General features: G+C 41.5%; 1 protein-coding gene across 1 annotated transcript; it reads left to right on the forward strand.

The window, feature by feature from the left end:
* The first annotated feature begins 319 nt into the window (after positions 1-319).
* LOC109905250 (nucleophosmin-like) lies at positions 320-24,663 on the forward strand. The gene is made up of 10 exons (XM_020502524.2): positions 320-467; positions 782-861; positions 1,704-1,823; positions 2,765-2,858; positions 2,996-3,087; positions 8,470-8,531; positions 8,648-8,732; positions 19,646-19,756; positions 22,924-22,998; positions 24,214-24,663. The coding sequence occupies exons 1-10, from the start codon at positions 371-373 to the stop codon at positions 24,265-24,267; spliced, it is 870 nt and encodes a 289-aa protein (XP_020358113.2). The 5' UTR covers positions 320-370; the 3' UTR covers positions 24,268-24,663.

Consider the following 24,663-nt stretch of genomic DNA (forward strand, 5'->3'; position numbering starts at 1 on the left):
GCGTTGAGTGATTTCTGTAATTAGAGAAATATGCACAGGTCCTTATTGCAAACACTACTTCATTACTGTGCAATAACAGAAGTAGTAATGCTATTGTAGTAGATAGTATTACAACACAAGTATAAACGCAATTGTATGTCATGTAAAGTGTTACACACCATTACAAAACAGCAGCATCATACTACAGTAATGTTCCAATCTCTGGAATTATCACACATACAGACTTATTTTTTAAGTTATTTGCAATGACTCCATCTAGCGGACGTAAACCAAAGTGTATGTTTCCCCCTTTTGTCCCACCCCAGCCTTTGTTTCGATTGGACGTTTGATTTCCACTACTACCCTTTCAGCTATCCCATTGGCTTACTGAATGTCACTTGCTTTTACGGAACAGAACAATAACATTCAGGGGAAAATGGCTGACGATAGCGTTCCAGATATAACCAAATTTCAAATGTATTTATTTGGTGAGCACGTCTGCACTGCCAAGTTTAATTTTAGTGAACTGTTAGTAATAACAGACGTGAGTCTTTCGTTGTGTAGCTAGCTATAGCTGTCCCAAACACACCATATGTATCTAGCTAGTTCAATTTAAGCTAGGTAACAGTAATGCGCTTCTCGCGCCAATTCAACAAACCGCTCTTAGTTTGCGTTTTAGCAAACTAACAGGCTAACTAGATTAATTTGTTGTCAATGATAATGTTATATTTCCGTTTTTGAATTGTAGTACGCCAACAGCTATTTGCTTTGAGTTTGCTAACCCATGTGTTGTCAACTTAAGGTTGTACACTCAAATCGGACAGAAAGGAGTTCAAAGTTGAGGAGGACGACGATGCGGATCATCAGCTGTCACTCAAAGCAGTAAGATCATCACTATGCCAATTCTGAGCCCGAGCTTGTGTTAGACGAGAGCAGCATTTCCCAAACTCGGTGCACGTTTTTCCCTACCACTACACAGCTGATTCAAATGATCAATGCTTAATGGTTAGTTGATTATTTGAATCAGCTGTGTAGTGCTAGAACAAAAAAAAAGACGAGTTTGAGGAACCCTGGACTAGAGAATATCATAACACTGTACTTGGCCAAAGGTTAATTATTTAGTTAAAAAAAGAAAATAAAAATGTCCTGATGAGTTAAAAAGGTCCATCGGGATTAGGTCTTGACAACTGACACGTTTCAATTAAACTACACTGTGAGAGTTTCTGTAATTGGAATGTTTTTATATATTCTTCATCGATTCCTTTTATTTGTACACTTTCTGCAGTATATTTATCTTTGCACCTGTGCACAAATGTGCACCTGTTAGAGAAGAATGTAAGACATACATTGCATATGCATACATTGCATGTACCAAGTTCACCATTGTCAATATTATAAATGTCAGAAAACGTGACTAATAATACAATGAATACAATATCTAGTCATAGTTCTTTGATGTGTATTTAAAGGAATAACATTTTAATCAACAATGTGTTTTCTTATACTTAGCTAACCTTTTCCTACCATTGCAAATGACTCAGTCCCTGTCCTCAAAATGGATATCATCATAGTAATGTGCTTTCAGTCACTCTCCCTTTTTGCCACCAAGCAGAGGTGATAGTTGACAGAGAAATGTGGGAGACTGTAGGTTGCTGGCGTGTTCCAACGTGGTCGAAACATACAGTATCATATCTGTGAAACAGCTGTGTGTGTTGGTGTTGCAGGTGTGCCTGGGTGCTGAGGCAGAGGAGGAGTTTCACACGGTGGAGATCGAGGGCATCACATACGACGGAAAGACCACCAAAATTCCACTGGCTGTGCTGAAGCCGTCTGTGCTGCCCTCTGTGAGTGTTTTCGAATGATGAATCGCCATAGTTCTGTGCTGTTACTTACCTGAAGCTTCTTTGGCTACAGGTATGGCTACAGGTATGTTTGGCCATGATACAAGCCACAACACTGCTGGATGCAATGAACCACACAACCCATTTCCAGTGTATTTCACATGATTTTGCACACACTACATTGGTGGCTCTAGAGACAGCTACTTGTTGCTTGTTAATGACTCTGAAGCAGACCATGAGCGGCTATGTCTCCATTATGTCAGGCTTGTTGCTCCTAAAGTAATCCAGTTTCCACCTATTAAATTGAAAATATGACTGCTGCCCTGATCCAGAGAACACTGTCACCATTGCTTGATCTTTGGGGATTTAGGCTGGGTATCAGTATAAGCAATTTTGTGACAACTGCTGATGTAAAAAGGGCTTTATAAAATACATTTGATTGATTGTCTCTGTTTATGACCTCCATTGTTTAAACATGCTTGGCTTGTTGCCTTCTGCATAGCTCGGGCCAATGTTACAAGCTAGTGTGTATTTTGGTTCTGGTTCAGGGCTTGAAAACACTAGCTGTGAGTGGATAATTATGTTATTTATGGAAGTTATAACTACCTGAACACTTTTACAGTAGTTATTCTAACACATACATCTGTGTTTTGTTTGGTTGCTATCGCAACCAGAACAGTGGCCTGGCAGTTTGGAATTCACATTCACAACTGTCTGGCAGCACCCACTTCTTTAATGTTTAGCAAGCAGATACATCTGAATAGATGTTTTGATAAGATAATGTAGTAATAGATCATTTGATAAGACACCTTTGCTTGCAGGTGTGTGGGATCCTCCCTTCCTCAAGTTGAATGTACATTCTGTAATAAATGTAGTTTGTGACGTTGAACATCTATGGATTTTTTGTTGAATCGACTTCCTTATTTTATTCTTAATTTTGGCAGATGAGTTTAGGAGGGTTTGGGATCACCCCTCCAGTAACCTTCCGCCTCCAGTCTGGCTGTGGGCCAGTGTACATCAGTGGACAGCATTTTATCAGTGAGTGACTTCATTTGCACTCTGCTGATTTAGTTGTTTCTATACTCTCTTTGGGCTAGATATAAGGTGACATTTTTGACAGTACAAGACAGCAGCAGCAGCATTGAGATCAGGTGTAACCTAATCTCAATTTGTAGATGTGAAGGACTCTGATGACGAAGAAGAGGAAAACAGCTCGTCACCTGTGACGAGGCCATCAAGCTTGAACTCAGGGAAGCGTCCAGCTCCGGTATGTTCCTCCTGCTGTTTACTTAGCTCATTATTGGATTGGATTCAACTGCATGCATTTAGGTCCAAAATGATTGGCACCCTTGATAAAGCCAAAACAGACTCAAAAATAAATAATACAAATACTGAGCTATACAAATACTGTATTCTTAAAAATAACAATGGGAAATTATGTTATTTTATTCTAATTCTCTGAGAAAGACAACAAATAATAAAGAAATAATATTATAGGGGTCAACATTTTTGGCAACCTTGTTTTCAATACCTTTCACTACTTCACATTTCGAGGATAATGTCACTGAGGCTTTTTGTCATATGTTTTATGAGAACATGGAGAACATATTGGGAAAAAACGTAGAGCATTCCTCCACACAGAATCTTTCCAGATCCTTGATCAAGTTCATGATGCCGTTAACCTTATTTATTTATTTACCTTTATTTAACCAGGTAGGCAAGTTGAGAACAAGTTCTCATTTACAATTGCGACCTGGCCAAGATAAAGCAAAGCAGTTCGACAGATAAAACGACACAGAGTTACACATGGAGTAAAAACAAACATACAGTCAATAATGCAGTATAAACAAGTCTATATACAATGTGAGCAAATGAGGTGAGAAGGGAGGTAAAGGCAAAAAAGGCCATGATGGCAAAGTAAATACAATATAGCAAGTAAAATACTGGAATGGTAGTTTTGCAATGGAAGAATGTGCAAAGTAGAAATAAAAATAATGGGGTGCAAAGGAGCAAAATAAATAAATAAATTAAAATTAAATACAGTTGGGAAAGAGGTAGTTGTTTGGGCTAAATTATAGGTGGGCTATGTACAGGTGCAGTAATCTGTGAGCTGCTCTGACAGTTGGTGCTTAAAGCTCGTGAGGGAGATAAGTGTTTCCAGTTTCAGAGATTTTTGTAGTTCGTTCCAGTCATTGGCAGCAGAGAACTGGAAGGAGAGGCGGCCAAAGAAAGAATTGGTTTTGGGGGTGACTAGAGAGATATACCTGCTGGAGCGTGTGCTACAGGTGGGAGATGCTATGGTGATCAGCGAGCTGAGATAAGGGGGGACTTTACCTAGCAGGGTCTTGTAGATGACATGGAGCCAGTGGGTTTGGCGACGAGTATGAAGCGAGGGCCAGCCAACGAGAGCGTACAGGTCGCAATGGTGGGTAGTATATGGGGCTTTGGTGATAAAACGGATTGCACTGTGATAGACTGCATCCAATTTGTTGAGTAGGGTATTGGAGGCTATTTTGTAAATGACATCGCCAAAGTCGAGGATTGGTAGGATGGTCAGTTTTACAAGGGTATGTTTGGCAGCATGAGTGAAGAATGCTTTGTTGCGAAATAGGAAGCCAATTCTAGATTTAACTTTGGATTGGAGATGTTTGATATGGGTCTGGAAGGGGAGTTTACAGTCTAACCAGACACCTAAGTATTTGTAGTTGTCCACGTATTCTAAGTCAGAGCCGTCCAGAGTAGTGATGTTGGACAGGCAGGTAGGTGCAGGTAGCGATCGGTTGAAGAGCATGCATTTAGTTTTACTTGTATTTAAGAGCAATTGGAGGCTACGGAAGGAGAGTTGTATGGCATTGAAGCTTGCCTGGAGGGTTGTTAACACAGTGTCCAAAGAAGGGCCGGAAGTATACAGAATGGTGTCGTCTGCGTAGAGGTGGATCAGGGACTCACCAGCAGCAAGAGCGACCTCATTGATGTATACAGAGAAGAGAGTCGGTCCAAGAATTGAACCCTGTGGCACCCCCATAGAGACTGCCAGAGGTCCGGACAGCAGACCCTCCGATTTGACACACTGAACTCTATCAGAGAAGTAGTTGGTGAACCAGGCGAGGCAATAATTTGAGAAACCAAGGCTGTCGAGTCTGCCGATGAGGATATGGTGATTGACAGAGTCGAAAGCCTTGGCCAGATCAATGAATACGGCTGCACAGTAATGTTTCTTATCGATGGCGGTTAAGATATCGTTTAGGACCTTGAGCATGGCTGAGGTGCACCCATGACCAGCTCTGAAACCAGATTGCATAGCAGAGAAGGTATGGTGAGATTCGAAATGGTCGGTAATCTGTTTGTTGACTTGGCTTTCGAAGACCTTAGAAAGGCACGGTAGGATAGATATAGGTCTGTAGCAGTTTGGGTCAAGAGTGTCCCCCCCTTTGAAGAGGGGGATGACCGCAGCTGCTTTCCAATCTTTGGGAATCTCAGACGACACGAAAGAGAGGTTGAACAGGCTAGTAATAGGGGTGGCAACAATTTCGGCAGATAATTTTAGAAAGAAAGGGTCCAGATTGTCTAGCCCGGCTGATTTGTAGGGGTCCAGATTTTGCAGCTCTTTCAGAACATCAGCTGAATGGATTTGGGAGCAGGAGAAATGGGGAAGGCTTGGGCGAGTTGCTGTTGGGGGTGCAGTGCTGTTGTCCGGGGTAGGAGTAGCCAGGTGGAAAGCATGGCCAGCCGTAGAAAAATGCTTATTGAAATTCTCAATTATGGTGGATTTATCAGTGGTGACAGTGTTTCCTATCTTCAGTGCAGTGGGCAGCTGGGAGGAGGTGTTCTTATTCTCCATGGACTTTACAGTGTCTCAGAACTTTTTTTAGTTAGTGTTGCAGGAAGCAAATTTCTGCTTGAAAAAGCTAGCCTTGGCTTTTCTAACTGCCTGTGTATAATGGTTTCTAGCTTCCCTGAACAGCTGCATATCACGGGGGCTGTTCGATGCTAATGCAGAACGCCATAGGATGTTTTTGTGTTGGTTAAGGGCAGTCAGGTCTGGGGAGAACCAAGGGCTATATCTGTTCCTGGTTCTAAATTTCTTGAATGGGGCATGTTTATTTAAGATGGTTAGGAAGGCATTTAAAAAAAATATCCAGGCATCCTCTACTGACGGGATGAGATCAATATCCTTCCAGGATACCCCGGCCAGGTCGATTAGAAAGGCCTGCTCGCAGAAGTGTTTCAGGGAGCGTTTTACAGTGATGAGTGGAGGTCGTTTGACCGCTGACCCATTACGGATGCAGGCAATGAGGCAGTGATCGCTGAGATCTTGGTTGAAGACAGCAGAGGTGTATTTAGAGGGGAAGTTGGTTAGGATGATATCTATGAGGGTGCCCGTGTTTAAGGCTTTGGGGAGGTACCTGGTAGGTTCATTGATAATTTGTGTGAGATTGAGGGCATCAAGTTTAGATTGTAGGATGGCTGGGGTGTTAAGCATGTTCCAGTTTAGGTCGCCTAGCAGCACGAACTCTGAAGATAGATGGGGGGCAATCAGTTCACATATGGTGTCCAGAGCACAGCTGGGGGCAGAGGGTGGTCTATAGCAGGCGGCAACGGTGAGAGACTTGTTTTTAGAGAGGTGGATTTTTAAAAGTAGAAGTTCAAATTGTTTGGGTACAGACCTGGATAGTAGGACAGAACTCTGCAGGCTATCTTTGCAGTAGATTGCAACACCGCCCCCTTTGGCAGTTCTATCTTGTCTGAAAATGTTGTAGTTTGGAATTAAAATGTCTGAATTTTTGGTGGTCTTCCTAAGCCAGGATTCAGACACAGCTAGAACATCCGGGTTGGCAGAGTGTGCTAAAGCAGTGAATAGAACAAACTTAGGGAGGAGGCTTCTAATGTTAACATGCATGAAACCAAGGCTATTACGGTTACAGAAGTCGTCAAAAGAGAGCGCCTGGGGAATAGGAGTGGAGCTAGGCACTGCAGGGCCTGGATTCACCTCTACATCGCCAGAGGAACATAGGAGGAGTAGAATAAGGGTACGGCTAAAAGCTATGAGAATTGGTCGTCTAGAACGTCTGGAACATAGAGTAAAAGGAGGTTTCTGGGGGCGATAAAATAGCATCAAGGTATAATGTACAGACAAATGTATGGTAGGATGTGAATACAGTGGAGGTAAACCTAGGTATTGAGTGATGAAGAGAGAGATATTGTCTCTAGAAACATCGTTGAAACCAGGAGATGTCATTGCATGTGTGGGTGGTGGAACTAATAGGTTGGATAAGGTATAGTGAGCAGGACTAGAGGCTCTACAGTGAAATAAGCCAATAAACACTAACCAGAACAGCAATGGACAAGACATATTGACATTAAGAAGAGGCATGCTTAGTCGAGTGATCAAAAGGGTCCGGTGAGTGGAGAGGTTGGTTGGTGATTTAGACAGCTAGCCAGGGCATCGGTAGCAAGCTAGCATAGGATGGAGGTCTGTTGTTAGCCACCTCTTGCGTTCCGTCAGTAGATTAGTGGGGTTCCGTGTGGTAGAGGGGATTAATCCAAATCACACAACAACAACAAAAATAAAAACAATAGATATAGTTATAGAGGCCCAAGAAGAAAACATAATAATAATAATAAATAAAATTAAAATAAAATAAAAAAATATAAAAAAATATACCTTAACAAGGGCCCCAGGACCATTGGAAGCAAAATAGCCCCTTAACATCAAAGATCCACCACCATATTTTACAGTAGGTATGGGGTTCTTTTCTGCATATGCATCGTTCTTTCAATGCCAAATCCACCAATGATCTGCGTGGCCAAAGAGCTTTATTTTCATGTTATCTGACAATAGCGACGGTTCTAATCCAAGTGTCAATGCCATTTAGCAAACTTCAGACATTTACATCAAATCAATAAACTTTTTCGGAAACACATGTTTAGCAGATGTTATTGTGGGTGTCGAGAAATGCTTGTGTTCCTATCTAACAATACACACAAATCTAAAAGTAAAACAATGGAATTAAGACACTTAAAAAATATTAGGATGAGCAATGTCTGAGTCCGGAGTATAAATATATACAGTATATATGTGATGGGATGTATAGACATTATGGACAGTGTGGATAGGATATATAGTATATCAGTGTTCCATGATTAAAGTGACCAGTGTTCCATGCCTGTGTACGTTGGGCAGCAGTCTCTATTGTGCAGGGATAAGTAACCGGGTGGTAGCCGGCTAGTGACAGTGACGTAAGTTCAGGGCAGGGTACTGGGTGGAGGCTGGCTATTGATCCAATATGTTCTCCATTCTCAAAAAACATGTTAGAAAAAGGCTCAGTGCCGTTATCCTCGCAAGGTGAGGTATTGAAAGGTCTAGAAAACAGGGGTGCCGATCATTTTGAATACTATCTTTTTGAGAGAAAAAATATTTCTTTTTGAACCAAATCTCTTTCACAGAGCAATTGTATAAAAAATATAATTTCCCAATTTTTTGGAGCGTACAATAATAGCTCAGTATTTGTATTCTTTATTTTGTATTCTTTTTTTGCTAATCTTTATCAAGGGTGCCAATAATCTTTGTCCTGACTACATACTGTACCATATTCCTCAGCATATTCCTTTATTACCAAAAGTTTGAAAATATTGTATCCCTTTGCAGAAGAAACTGAAAATGGAGTCAAATGATGATGATGATAGCGATGAAGATGACGACGATGATGAGTATGAATCTTCTTTTTTGTATTTTAGGTTTGTTGGTGTGTGTCTTGCGTCATGTATCTTTGTTGGACTACCATTAGATAACGTGACATTCATTTTCGTGTTCTATTCTTTTGTAGTGATGATGACAACGACGATGATAGTGATGAAGATGAGAGTGACGTGAAAGTACAGAAGGTCCCAGTCAAACCAACCATAAAGAAAGTAAGCCCTTTTATTCTGTTCTACTAAAAACATGATACTGGGCATAGATGATGTATCTTATGTCCACTAGGTGTCATGCTAGACAAGGACTTGTCCATGTAGCAGAGCATGCCAATAGACCACGTTCCCATAGGCAGCCCATTTCTGATATTCTTCCCACTAAATTGGTCTTAAACCAATCACATCAGGTCTTTTCATGTCAGATCTTTTTCAGGGCTGATCCGATTGGTCAAAAGACAAATTAGGGGGGGGGGGGGGGCATTTGAATTGGGCTGCCTGTCTAAACACAGCATTAGATCCAAAAAGTACTATTATGTTGATATTTTGCAGACGAGAGCGACTTACAGTAGTGAGAGCATACATTTTTTCGCCGGTCCCCCATGGGAATCAAACCCACAACCCTGGTGTTGTAAGCGCCATGCTCTACCAACTGAGCCACACGGGACCATCTTTGAAAGTTAGGATTGTGACATATTGTAGGCATATTATATTTGATATATTTTTTGTTGTTGTCTAACATCATGTCTTATTTGTGTAGTGCATATCAGTGTCAAATACAATTTTGTAAATGTTTCATAGTTATTGCATGTTCTGTAAACTAGACATGTTTTTAGCTCTTTCATTTCTGCACCCGTTGACCTGCGGCCATTTTGCTCGAGACGGAGCGGAGGAAACTTTTTCATCTTGTTCCCTCTTGTACCCATCTGTTTTTTCGAGACTAAAGCACAGGGTCTGCCGGGTATAATGATGGGATTTCTCCTCTGTAATCTACCTGAGCACTCTACCAGCACTGTGCAGAGTGAGACACATACTATCGCAGTAAAGACAACTCGACAAACACAGCCTACAAGTCTAGGCATTGGGAGTTCCTATTTCCCCCACCCCACCCCCTCTCCTCGATAAGGCACCCAGAACTCCATGTCCTGTCCCCCAGTCCTCCCACCTTTCTCTTTCGTTGCTCTGTTTATCCTCTCTTTCTGTCTGATACCCCCTTCTCTTGTTCAACAGTCCGTCATTGCACCTGGCCTTTGTCTTTGAACAGTGTGCGTGTTCGTGTGTGCCTGTGTGTGTGTATCATTGTGTGCGTGTGTCTGTTTGTGATTTTAAAGGCAGCGTCCAAGTCTTAACTGTGCCAGACCGCGAGAGATCAAAGCAGGGCAGATGCACATACCTGCGACATGAGCACTGATTCTAGCCCCAGAGCCAGACGACAGCTGAGCATTTCGGTCACCTGTTGATTTATCCTGCTACACACACAGCTCCTCTCGTTCATTAATTATTTATTTGTCTTTTCTTCTACTTCCTCTTCTTTTCTTTGCTCTCTGTCTCTTTGTCATGCTCATACTGTATTATAGTGATGAGCAGTGGCAGCATGGATATTAATATGCTTCCTGGGTTGAAACACAGAGGACAGAGAGCATACTAATTGCCCTCCTTTACTCCCCAACGACCTCCTTTACTGATCTGACTGAAGTAGTGTACAGACAGACGGACAGTGAGATTAATGCTGTTCAAACTGAAAAGTATTAAAAGTGCTATGGTCTATTTTGACAAAGGCAACACTTTTTTTGCAGTGTCAACATGTCCTCCCAAATGAAACGATTACTGTAATTGGATTTTCGATTGTGTATAGTGCTTCCCGCATCTCTCCCAACTAATGCTGTTGTCTCTCAGAGCCCGGAGCCTTTGGGGCAGAAGCCTAAAAGTGTGACATTGGCGCAGAATAGCTCACCAGGGAATCAAGGGGGACCATTGGCTAAACCTCAAACCAAACTTTTATACCTGTTTAGGCCTCTTTAGGCCATGAAGCCAGAGTAATTACGCACATCCAAATGAATCACTGTTGGCTGCTCCCAAAAGTGGTATTTTCATTTGCCAGATAAATTGTAGAGTTTTCAATCTATGGGAAAAGGTCATGTGATTCCAAAATAGTCCTAGAGCTGAGGAGGCAATGAGAGTTTCCAAGGAGTTGTTTGTGGTTAGGCAATCCCAAAGCAGACAGTTTAAGGGGGCATTTGTGGTCTGGGCTTCAAAACAAACTCCTGGAAAACACATGTTCTCTGCCAGCTAGTTTAGAAAGAAGATTCTTAAGGTCGCCATTATGCTGCTGAACATGAAAACTTGCAGACATCTTTCGCCATATAGGAGTTGTGATGTGTAGCGAACAGACGCATCAGCTGTTTCCTTCCATGAAATTGTTCATGCGGGACAATGTAGAAAATCCTGCGGGCTCTAGAGACATTTCTGTTGCCAGTCTTGTCACAAGAGACGAGATTACATTTTTAAATGTAAATAAAGCTTATTAAAACCTGTACATTTTCATAGTAGTTACATTTGAATGTTCATGTCAAGACAAATATTTATAAGACTTGTCTGCTTATAAGACCACTGTCCCAGAGGTACTTGCCAGACTCAGCAAGCTGCATGGAATCAAAGCACAGCAAAGAATGTGATGAATCCAAGTAGCAATTAGCTCTAGACTGGTACTTCATTTCTCAGGTGGAATGTCTTGGACGACAGCCTTACAAACCCAAGGATTGAACTCTCTCTGTGTTAAACAAACACATCTGACCCCTGAACACGTTTCCCAGGACGGGGTTTAAGACCACGACCCCTCGGCCTGACCTACCGTTTTGGGTTGAAGACCACTTTGATGCTAAAATGTCCCTCCCCCCACCTCCCACCTTTGCAACCTTCTCATTTTCCACCCGTCCTTAAGAATGCCCTAATCAGCCCCCACCCCCGTAGCCCCCCAAATGACTCCAGCTTGATTTTAAACATTACCAGTGACCTGTCATTTCTCTCTTGTATTGACATAACATATGCTAGACTTTGATGAGCATTAATCAAGAAAGAAATTAACCATGTGAGAATCTCTTATTTCGTTTTTTCAAAACTTGATAGCAGTGTCTCAAAGTCAACATGTCCTTTTCTCTCAAACAATATGTAAGGTAAAACGCCTAAAACACTTCCTGTCATGACAAGAAATGATCAAGATCCTCCTAGAACATTGTTTCGGACAGAAAACTGTACCCTTTGTCTGTGATGTCAGACGCTAATGCACAATGAGGTGAGACTTGCTATGCTAATCACCCGGGGCATTGCGTAGCCCTCAGGGAAGCGTGCGGTGTGTGGTAGAGCGCGCTGGCTAATCTATTTAATTCTGTAATGGCCGCTGTTCAGCACGTTACGACAGCCGTTGTTAAAGTGCTAGCGTGGATTAACCAGCAGGCTAACCTCTGAAACCTGCCAGTTTAACCCTCCAGTCCCACCCTACCTAATCCTAACCCCGACCCCCCCAGCCCTCAGCCACCCCTCCCTCCCTCTCTCCCTCTCAAACAGCCTCCTCACACCCTCGCTTCCTGTACACACCTTCTCCCAATTGCTCTCATTACGGGTGTTTGATGCCTGGGGCAGCAGGCAGGTTGCTCCCAGATGCCCCTGAGGTTGGAGGAAGCAGGCGTTTTCTTAGTGCAGGTGACTGGTCATTAGGGTGGCTCGTCAGATCCTTTGCCAGTGCCTCTCACCATATTTCTAAACTCTTTGCCCCGTCATCTACTGTTTTTGGTGGAGCGAAGTGGGTCGATATGACTGCCGTTCAAGTTTGTCGGTCTGAATTTTATAGTCGGTAGTGTCTTAGTACTTTTTGATTGATGGAAGTGGAAGCAGGCTGCCTGTTCTGTGGTGATGCCTCCGAGCATGCGCCACGGTCGTAAAGCTGTAAGATGCTCTGCCTGGGATTCTCCTTGGAAGACATAAATCTTCACTATTGGCAAATGTTTTATTTTATGTTTTCACAAAAACAATTATCACAGTGCAGTTAGCACAAAACCTATAATATTCTGTGTTATAGCCTAACTAGACAATAGGCTATAAAGGCCTGGGGAAAGTTGTGTAAAGTTAGCCGGCAAGTGAGGCTGAACATCTCCGCTGTTTTGGTGCCCTGGCTACCACTCTGTGAACAGCATGAAGCGAACCCATGCACATGCACCCATACTGTGTGTGACTGTGTGAGAGTCTCAAGTGTTGCATCTCACTCATCTCATCAGTATCCTATCCTATTCATTGATATTAGGCCCTGCTTTACTGAAATTGTGAGACATTACAAGCCAAGAAATTGCGAGATATACAGTTGAATTCAGAAGTTTACATTTAGGTTGGAGTCATTAAAAGTTGTTTTTCAACCACTCCACAAATTTCTTGTTAACAAACTATAGTTTTGGCAAGTCGGTTAGGACTTCTACTTTGTGCATATCACAAGTAATTGTTACAACAATTGTTTAGAGACAGATTATTTAACTTATAATTCACTGTATCACAGTTCCAGTGGGTCAGAAGTTTCATACACTAATTTGACTGTGCCTTTAAACAGCTTGGAAAATTCCAGAAAATGATGTCATGGCTTTAGAAGCTTCTGATAGGCTAATTAACATAATTTGAGTCAATTGGAGGTGGACCTGTGGATGTATTTCAAGGCCTACCTTCAAGCTCAGTGCCTCTTTGCTTGACATCATGGGAAAATCAAAAGAAATCAGCCAAGACCTCAGAAAAAAATTGTGGACCTCCACCAGTCTGGTTCATCCTTGGGAACAATTTCCAAATGCCTGAAGGTACCATGTTCATCTGTACAAACAATAGTATGCAAGTATAAACACCATGGGACCACGCAGCTGTCATACCGCTCAGGAAGGAGATGCGTTCTGTCTCCTAGAAATGAACGTACTTTGGTGCGAAAAGTGCAAATGTCCTCAGAAATGTCCTCTGGTCTGATGAAACAAAAATATAACTGTTTGACCATAATGACCATCGTTATGTTTGGAGGAAAAAAGGGAACGCTTGCAAGCCGAAGAGGGGGTGGCAGCATCATGTTGTGGGGGGTGCTTTACTGCAGGAGGGACTGGTGCACTTCACAAAATCAGTCAGGAAGCTGAATCTTGGTCGCAAATGGGTTTCTTAATTGACAATGACCCAAAGTGTATTTCCAAAGTTGTGGCAAATGGCTTAAGGAAAACAAAGTCAAGGTATTGGAGTGGCCATCACAAAACCCTGACCTCAATCCCATAGAAAATTTGTAGGCAGAACTGAAAAAGTGCATGCGAGCAAGCAGGCCTACAAACCTGACTCAGTTACACCAGCTCTGTCAGGAGGAATGGGCCAAAATCCACCCAACTTATTGTGGGAAGCTTGTGGAAGGCTACCAGAAATGTTTGAACATTTTACTAGGATTAAATGTCAGGAATTGTGAAAAACTGAGTTTAAATGTATTTGGCTAAGGTGTATGTAAACTTCTGACTTCAACTGTAGCATTCCATTGCGAGATACAGCTTTTGATTGCCTATAAACTGTTACAGACCTATATCCATCCTGCCCTGCCTTTCTAAAATCTTCGAAAGCCAAGTTAACAAACAGATCACTGACCATTTTGAATCCCACCGTACCTTTTCCACTATGCAATCTGGTTTCCGAGCTGGTCATGGGTGCACCTCAGCCACACTCAAGGTCCTAAACGATATCATAACCGCCATCGTTGAAAGACAGTACTGTGCAGCCGTCTTCATCGACCTGGCCAAGGCTTTCGACTGTCAATCACCACATTCTTATCGGCAGACTCAATAGCCTTGGTTTCTCAAATGACTGCCTCGCCTGGTTCACCAGCTACTTCTCAGATAGAGTTCAGTGTGTCAAATCGGAGGGCCTGTTGTCCGGACATCTGGCAGTCTCTATGTAGCCTCCAACTGCTTTTAAATGCTAGTAAAACTAAATGCATGCTCTTTAACCGATTGTTGCCCGCACCCGCCCGACTAGCATCACTACTCTGGATGGTTCTGACTTAGAATATGTGGACAACTACAAATACCTAGGTGTCTGGTTAGACTGTAAACTCTCCTTCTATAATAGTTATTCTATTTTCATGATTACTACACCAAAGTGTGTTGCTCTAAATTGCAATTACAACATTTGGAGGAAAGGCAGAAACGTATGAGTCAGAACCGTGCACTAGGTCTATCTTTTTTATTTCGTTTTATTTTGTTTGTATTTCACCTTTATTTAACCAGGTAGGCCAGTTGAGAACAAGTTCTCATTTACAAGAGGGTGTCTTGTCCTGTTTCTGAAATCGACTTTCATCCCAGTCACCAGCAGCAGAGCATTTGCGTTGGTGCATGTCTGACATCAATGTGTGCGCAATTACAATGATCATTTAATGTGTAATGGTGTAATGGAATGTTTTGCCTTGTGGTAGGTTTTGTGGGTTTTGACACTCTTATGTAGGTGTCATAACCAGCCATAAAATAACTACCATGGTAGGTTTTGTGGGTTTTTACACTCCTATGGAGGTATCATAACCAGCTATAAAATAATGTCACAACAGGTCTAAATATATGTGTCATGACAGTGTTATGACCATATGATAACAGGTTATGACAAGTTATGTCTGTTGTTATGACATATAATGACATGATTATGATTGTGTCATAGCGTGTTATGACACTGGGTGTCAACAAAAGTGTTACCAAGTAAACAATAAAAATGGACGTTACACGGCATATCACATTTAACAAACTAAACATTGAAATGCAGTCGAGGAATCAATTATTTTTGAGTCGACTCTCAATCACTACTTCATCGTCGTTAACAGTTGGAAAAATGGCAGGGAAAGGCAAGCAACCGCAGTGAAGTCCTGTATGACAATACTTTGAGAAGGAAATGCTAACTTTGTGAGGGGGAATTGAGGTACAGTAATGGTAGTACAGGTGCAATGTTTAACAATCTGAAAGGGACGCACCATGAGACCCAAACCGTTGCTGGCAGCAGCATTGTGAATTCACATGGAATTTTAAGATTTAAAAAAAATGTTTTTACTGAAAATCAAAGAAAAGAAATGTGTTGTTTGAACATTGTCCATTTCACACATCCCTAATGTGCACCTGTGTCTTGCCTACCTGATCACGATTGTTTTTATCCTTTTTTCAATGGTCATATATTGTTCTATTTTAATTAAGTTGAGCTCTATTGTTTTATCAATAAAAACAGGACTTTTTTTGTCCTGGTCTTGAGAGTGGAAGTTTCTCAGCGAAATGTCTTTTGTCTCCTTACCTGGCCCCATAGCCCTCCTACAAGACACCAAAGGAACAATTACTACCTCAGACAGTCTGACTTAGCCGGCAGAAGTGTCATCATGACCATGTATTTGTAGTGAAGACGAGCGAATCGGAGACGAGCGATTACATCAAATGATAGTGTGCAAGTGATTAAGTCACATGTCCCGTGGCATCTGTAATAAGTGTCTGGCGCAGATTAAACAGCTTGCTCTGCTCTGTCTGTTTATCAGCTGTTTCAGTTCCACAGCTGTCCTTTGGAAGTGGAGAGCCGCCCCCCAAATAATAAATTGCCAGCCATTTCTTGGCCAGTAGCCAGTGGCATGTGGGTTTTTTCAAGTCGAAGGTGTGAGGGTGTGTGTGCATGTGTGTGTGCGTTTTTGCCCTCATATTTGATACCTTTCATCTGTGCGATGGAGGCCAAAAAAAGAGGTTCCTTTGTCCATCCCACAATCAAGATATCTGGTCTGTTATTATTTTGGGTAATGATCAGTTTACACAACTTTTAATATCTTCCAAATACAATGGAACGCATCTACTTTCAATATGTTTCAAATGCAATGGTTTGAATTAGCGACATGCCTATTATATTCTCACTGTCCGGGTCCACACGCTTGTTGTGGACGCACACCGCCTGATGTTTCCGTGGTGATTCTGAGTGACATGCCATTTGAATGTGCCAACTTTGAATATACTATCCTCATTTGCTCCCATCACCTCTTTAGCGTAGATTCTGCTATCTTTACATCAGTTATTGTATGCTGATATTTAACATTCAAAATAGCAAAGATTGTCTAAAAACCTTTTGACGTCACGTCAAAACACTAATACGCACAATCGGAGAGTTAATATGATACTTTTCACAAATGTATTTTTGACAAGTGGCTTTGGATTGCGTGCGGGTCATTATTTTCACTGTACTATGGTGCTGGTATGGGTAAAAAAAAATAAGGCAAGTGTCAAGTGTTCAATAGGAGCAAAAATATCACTCCTTGGTCATAAAAAGCAGAATGCTTTCTTATTGTTAGTTCCTCAGTCGCATGACAGAAAGTCTCTCCAAGAAGGTCCCTCTCCCCTAGTTTTAACACAGCTCCGTCCATCAATGAAACCCTGCAATCACAGTGGATTCCAGCCGGGCCTGCATGTAGCAACAGGCTCCCTTGTATAACGCGAAGCCACGGTGTATGGCGTGTCAAATTGTATCACACTCACACACTCCTAATTGATGACTTCTGGGGCCTTGTCCGCCCAGCTCTGGACACACCTGTAGCCCTGTTAACGCCATGTTCACAGAGGACTCTCTGAGGCTCACACACACTGTATGCATGCCTGCATGCACACACATACACGCACAGACAAACAAACAAAGGGCCTCTTTGTGTTGTAAAGGAAAACAATGACGATGGAACTCAAACGTTGTCAGTTTACATAACTGCTATGAGGAGGGAAAGTCTCTCACCACTATATAGAGCATCTGGGTTTGTAATATTACTCAATATTACTTCTCAAAGTGTTCGTTGGTAGCTTGGTAGCTTTTCACTCTTAGCTGTAGCGCAAAACGTTTAGGGAAATGTGAGCAAGCGGCCGCTGCGTTTCCCATTGTAGAATGACCCCTTTCACAGTGTCAGTCTAGGGGAGTTAACTAATATTTTAGTTTTTCTCTGTTGCTCAACGCTAAAGTCTGGGTTTGCTCTCTTCTGCTTGGAAGCAATAAAAGGATCATTTTTACCCCCCATATTTGTCAAAAGGTGCTGTAATTAGGGTAGAATTTGGTGTCCGTTTGCTTTAATCCCCTTCCAGCTGGCTGCTCAAGCTGTCCCTAATGGAGGAACCTCTCTGTCACACTAAATCTGTCAGGATAGGGGCTGTAGCCAGCATACTAAGCACAGGCTGGTCTTGGGCTCACAAGGCCAGTTCACTAGCTACCACCAATCGCATTGTTATGGGACAGTTGAAAATGGGCGAATGGCATAGATGCCCCTCACAGATACATTGATTGGATGTACATGAAGTGTTTTGGCCAGTAGAGAATGATTTTCTTATGTTGTCATGGTGAGAAGAGGAACACACTAAAGACCTACAGTACCAGTCAAAAGTTTGGACACACCTACTCATTCAAGGATTTTTCTTTATTTTATATATTTTCTACATTGTAGAATAATGAAAGACATCAAAACTATTTAATAATATATATGGAATCATGTAGTAACCAAAAAAGTCTAAATATATTTTATATTTTAGATTCTTCAAATAGCCACCCTTTGCCTTGATGACAGCTTTGCACACTCTTGGCATTCTCTCAACCATCATCACCTGTAATGCTTTTCCAACAGTCTTGAAGGAGTTCCCACTGCACATGTTGGCTGCTTTTCCTTCACTCTGCGGTCCAACTCATCCCAAACCATCTCAATTGGGTTGAGGTCAAGTGATTGTTGATGCCAGGTAATCTGATGCAACACTCCATCACACTCCTTGGTCAAATAGCCCTTTCACATCCTGGTGGTGTGTTGGGTCATTGTCCTGTTGAAAAACAAATGATAGTCCCACTAAGCGCAAACCAGATGGGATAGCATAGCGCTGAAAATGCTGTGGTAGCCATGCTGGTAAGTGTGCCTTGAATGCAAAATAAATCACATACAGTGTCACCAGCAAAGCACCCACACACCATCACACCTCCTCCGCCATGCTTTACGTTGGGAACTACTCATGCGGAGATCATCCGTTCACCTACTCTGCATCTCACAAAGACACGGCTGTTGGAACCAAAATGTTCAAATTTGGACTCATCAGACCAAAGGACAGATTTACACCGGTCTAATGTCCATGGCTCGTGTTTCTTGGCCCAAGCAAGTCTCTTCTTATTATTGGTGTCCTTTAGTCGTGGTTTCTTTGCAGCAAATCGACCATGAAGGCCTGATTCACGCAGTCTCCTCTGAACAGTTGATGTTGAGATGTGTCTATTACTTGAACTCTGTGAAGCATTTATTTGGGCTGTAATTTCTGAGGCTGGTAACTCTAATGAACTTATCCTCTGCAGTAGATGTAACTCTGGGTCTTCCTTTCCTGTGGCGGTCATCATGATAGCCAGTTTCATCATAGTGCTTGATGGTTTTTGCGACTGCACTTGAAGAAACTTTCACAGTTCTTGAGATTTTCCAGATTGATTGACCTTGTCTTAAAGTAATGATGGACTGTCGTTTCTCTGCTTATTTGAGCTGTTCTTGCCATAATATGGACTTGGTATTTTACGAAATAGGGCTATCTTCTGTATACCACCCCTACCTTTTCACATCACAACTGATTGGCTCAAACGCATTAAGGAAGAAATTCCACAAATTAACAAGCCACACCTGTTAATTGAAATGCATTCCAGGTCACTACCTCATGAAGCTGGTTGAGAGAATGCCAAGAATATGCAAAGCTGTCATCAAGGGAAAGGGTGGCTGCTTTGAAGAATTTAAAATATATTTTGATTTGTTTAAAACATTTTGGCTTACTACATGATTCCATGTGTTATTTCATAGTTTTGATGTCTTCACCATTATACAACCATTATACAATCCATACAATGGAGAAAATAGTAAAAATACAGAAAAATCCTTTAATGAGTAGGTGTGTTCAAATACAGAAAAATCCTTTAATGAGTAGGTGTGTTCAAACTTTTGACTGGTACGATATGTAGCCTATGTAGAAACAAGTGAATATTGACACCAATCTAAGCCTAAGTTTCAACTTTTCAGTTAGGCTAGTTAGTTACTGGAACAAGCACACCACTGAATGATACTTTGAATGATGTTGATCTTGTTTGACTTGCAGACACCAGTGGGAGGAAAAGACAAGAGTCAGAAGGAAAAGTCTGGAGCTGGCCCATCCAATGTTCTCACCGTGCCTGAAATCAAGAGCAAGCTAGCGTTGTTAGCCAAAGAGGTAACACGTTCATTTTAGGGTTATGCGGTATAATGTATTTTACTATAGACCGGTATTGATGCACGGAACAGTTTTTTTTTTTTTACCTTACCTTCTATAACTGTATTTCAATGTTTGGTTTGTTAAATGTAAAACATCACTCTGTTTGTATAGTTTATTCCTCTACTTGAATGGTCTTTCTCTCTCTTTCTCTCAACAACCCCCACCCCCCCCCCCCCCCCACCCCCCACCCCAAGTGACCTCGACCACAAGGTCACTTGGCGACCGTTCACTCTTCAGTGTGCATGGTCAATGCAACAATATGTTGATGACAACAATGCTGCTTTCTACTTTGCTTCTTAACCCTATCAGTCCCGAGACCCCAGGAAACATCTGCTTTTCATTTTTCTGACATTCATTTATCTACATGTCCAGCCCTTATATTTAGCCTCACAATGAAGTGTTTTACCATTTTCTTTTCAGGACAACCAGGGCTACAGGTAGAACACAAAACAATTTGACATAAATGTCAATAAAAAAACAAGGTCAGCCAAAGCATAAACCCGATAAAAAGGAATGTATATGAATGCTGTAAGTACAGAATAGTATTTATTTTTTATTACTTTTTTTGCTCACTGGGAATTTAATATCCAACGAGTCAGTGACAACTGTGTGGAGTTTGTGAAAGCAACTATGTGAGCTTATTACAGTATTATAGACCCTGGCCTTCTAATGACTCTTGTGTGTCTTGTGAGCGAAACAGAGCAAAACATTTGTGGGTTCGTGACAGTCTCAGCTTTTCATAAATAGTTTTTAATAGTTTGTAGCTCAAACCATTCGGACTCTACAGACGTTTTTGTACAAAAGACCCAGCCCAGGCCCCTTCGGGGTCCACCCTTGTCTCACAAACACCACTCTAGCTCACAGACGAATTGTTGGTATCTATGGATGCAAAAGAAATCGTCGAATACAATGGTACAACTCTGAAGTCTTTAGCTCAAACACACTATGTTTAAAAGGGGTTAGAAGTCCAAAACGTGCCAGCCATACGGTGGGCCTCATTGAGTTAATATAAATCTGTTTTATATAAAGAGTTTTGTATATTTACACTATTAGTTTGTGTATCTTACTGTCTACAAACCGCCAGTTTGTCTTTTCTGAGCAGGTTGTGGCTAAAATAAATTGTGTCAGCCGCTAATGCTAATCGCTAGTTAGCTGGCTAGCTAGCTAACTAATAAATGTACTCAGAGCAAACGTAGCTCGCTAATGCAGCCTAATACCAGTGCTGGAGTAGGCGTAAATTAGCATGTTGTTTGTGCAACAGTATCATCTAAAATCAGAGAACTATGTTAGCTATGAAGTAAGAGAAAACATTTAATGTAGCCAAAGACTATAGGGTCCCACTCTCCTGGGAAACACTGACCAACACTTTTGTTCCTACCCTGTCACAATAACGCCTCCATAGAGATCCCATTAGTATTCTAATTCCTAATTCTATGAACACCTCCCTGGCTTTTTCATTCGTTGTCATGTCAAACACTGTATTCAAAGTGCCCACAATTACATTCTAACAATTTTCAAGAGTTTACACAAGTGTTTAGATCTAAATCGCAAGTCAAATCGCAATAGCAATTTCTGGTAAAGAAAAATAAGATATTTTGCCCATATTGTGCAGCCAAAAGTAGCAGTGTGGAAATTATCTCAAATGAGAGCAACTTTTGGTTGAAGTTTGATTGAACAGTATAAAACATACAGAATGGAAAAAGCCCCATTGAAATCAGTTAGAATGTATGTGTTGACATCCTAGGGTCATGCACAACTCATAAAGTCAATTTAGAACGTATTATTGAAAAACACAAATTTGAAAAATACGGTGGCTTGCGAAAGTATTCACCCCCCTTGGCATTTTTCCTATTTTCATCCCCCCTGGCATTACAACCTGGAATGAAAATAGATTTTTTGGGGTGGGGTTTTATCATTTGATTTACACAACATGCCTACCACTTTGAAAATGCTAAATATTTTTTATTGTGAAACAAATAAGAAATAAGACAAACGTCCGTGGGATGTTCAAAGTTTTGGATATTTTTTTAGAACCCAACCCTGATCTGTACTTCTCCACAACTTTGTCCCTGTCCTGTTTGGAGAGCTCCTTGGTCTTCATGGTGCCGCTTGCTTGGTGGTGCCCCTTGCTTAGTGGTGTTGCAGACTCTGGGGCCTTTCAGAACAGGTGTATATTTACTGAGATCATGTGACAGATCATGTGACACTTATATTGCACACAGGTGGACTTTATTGAACTAATTATGAGACTTCTGAAGGTAATAGGTTGCAACAGATCTTATTTAGGAGCTTCATAGCAAAGGGGGTGAGTACATATGCACGCACCACTTTTCTGTTTTTTTATTTTATGAAACAAGTCATTTTTTAAATTTCACTTCACCAATTTGGACTATTTTGTGTATTTCCATGACATGAAATCCAAATAAAAATCAATTTAAATTACAGGTTGTAATGCAACAAAATAGGAAAAATGCCAAGGGGGATGAATACTTTTACAGGGCACTGTATTGTGATATCATATTTTGTTCTTATCGACCAGCCATAAGTCATTTTCATGCTTCATAGTTAAAGCTTAGAGCGCCAAGTCTTTAGCAAAAGTCCACAGGTTATCTTGTGGTGTTCTCTCCCTCTGCATGCTTCCATACATAACATGCCATAAACGCCAAAGTCTGCTTGGCATCAAAGGTGTTCTCTGAAGATAATTCACATTGATGTCTTGTTTTTCCCACTGATTCCATTCAAAAAGGGCTGCAGCAAAGCCTCAGTGGAACACATGAAACACATCCTCCATAGTTGTGTGGGAATAACCTCTGACCTCGCCAATTGCCACCAGGCCTGAGGTGGGGGGTGACTGACCACTGGCGCACACACAGCCATGTCATCATAGAGAGGGATTAGCTTCTCTCTTCCTCTTCCTCTCTTACAGTAACCTCTTCCAACTGTATTGGCAGACTCAGCTGTACAAGGCCCACCTCATATTTGCCTCGTGAATAAAACAGAATTGTAGGTTATACATGTTATTACACTGTAATAATGTTGTTTTTCCCTCTAGTGTGATTAAACATTAGTTTGATTAAATGTCTCACCCAGATTAAAAACATATTTACTGTCTCTTTTCCAATCAGGGAAAACCTCTTCCGAAGACCGAGGCAAAGTTTGAAAATTATGCCAAAAGTTCTTTAAGGATGTCAGATAAAAAAGTAAGTATTCTTGTTGCCTTGATAGTGAAAGCATCTGCTGTAGCATCAGCATCGTAGTATGTATGTAGTTATTATAGACTGTTGACATGAATTGCTGAATAAAAATCTGAAACATTGAAATGTATAACACACAACTTAGAAACTGTCCCAGTTATTTTAGATAGTTTTGTTGCAAAGTGTGTGCAGTGAAATATGTTCATCTTGGGTCCGCGCTCTCTTTTTGGGATGGAATGGGAGTAGACCTGCCAAGGCAAAGTCTTCCCCATTGATTTAATGTCGTAGTTCTCTCACAAGTGTGTCTTTTGTAGCCCTAATTAAGGGACTTGAGGTTTGTGAATGGTACCAGACTCTGTCATGTTCAAGGTCTTTGACCAACTGAAGGAATATTCCTCTAGATGAATCTAGGGCTACTGTACGTAATGCAGTAATGCAGGGACTTTATGTACACTGAAGATTGTTTTTACTCATGTCGATGCAGCACCCTCGCAGTATTTTACTTGGAGTCCTTTTATCTTGACCACATGGGGCCAAGATGGTGATGACACTGCATTCACTAATCACCATTTTATTCCAGTTTAGTTTCTGGGAAACTATTACAACTGGAATTGGAATGTTTTTGTCAAACAAGAACAAGCCCTCTTAAATGGTTGGGTGTGTGCTTGACTTGAGAGTGTGTGTGCGTGCACGCGTGCTTTTGCGGTTGTATTTGCAAATGGGAACATTCAAATGTGTGTGCGTGCGCAAGAGTGTGTGTGCACTAGGATGGGTCAGGTCACAGACCAGGCTGTCTTTTTATTGATGAGGAATCCTTTGAGATGAATCCAACAGCCTGACATATTAAGGCCTCCATTAAGAACATGCTGTCATCATCGGCAGTTGTTGTGCAGGTGAAAAGTCTTTAGACTGCAAGGTGCGGTCAGGGGAGGCTTGATCCCAATGTGTAGAAAACATCTGTGGAAGTGATTTGGTTCTGAAGCCAAAGACTCTGGGATGTGTCAGACTCGAGCACCTAGTCATTCTTTCTGGTATGTACTATTGCCCCCCACCTAACCCCTTGTACCCCTACATGCTGTCTCAATTCATTGTTCCCCAGGCATGGCAAGGCAAGGCGCACAAAATACATTCTTTAGTAAAAAATCATAGCTCTCTGCTATGCAGCATGTAATTTGCATGCATTATAATTAGTTTCTCTCTATCTCTCTCTGTCTCATACAGGTGGTTAAAGACCTCTGGAACTTTGTACAAACATTGAAAACAGAGAAGAAATAAGTCATTGCTTTCTTACAGTTATGTTTGATTTTTTTGTTATCTCCTCTATGCTTTCCCCAAGAACATTGAAGCTCTAATGTTTTAACCCATTGCTAAGAGCATCAGGGAATACATGTGTAACAATGCCCCCCCTCTAAAGAAATGGTGTTAGCCTACTGTTGGTGTCCATCGGGGAGCCATAGGCCTTTGCACTATGTGGATGTTTTGCAAACTGTTTCATATGTTCAATCAAGTCCCTGCTTATTAAAGGAATAGTTCATACATGATTTTCTAATTACTAACTGTTGTTATTATTTAGTCATTTTCACCAGCATCTGGTTAGCTCAGAATGTTAGTATTCTTAGCATGTCCATTGGCATCAATTGTGGCAATGCTAGAATAAACGTTCCAAAATTA

The sequence above is a fragment of the Oncorhynchus kisutch genome, linkage group LG15 (genome assembly GCF_002021735.2).
Source record: "Oncorhynchus kisutch isolate 150728-3 linkage group LG15, Okis_V2, whole genome shotgun sequence".
NCBI lineage: Eukaryota > Metazoa > Chordata > Actinopteri > Salmoniformes > Salmonidae > Oncorhynchus > Oncorhynchus kisutch.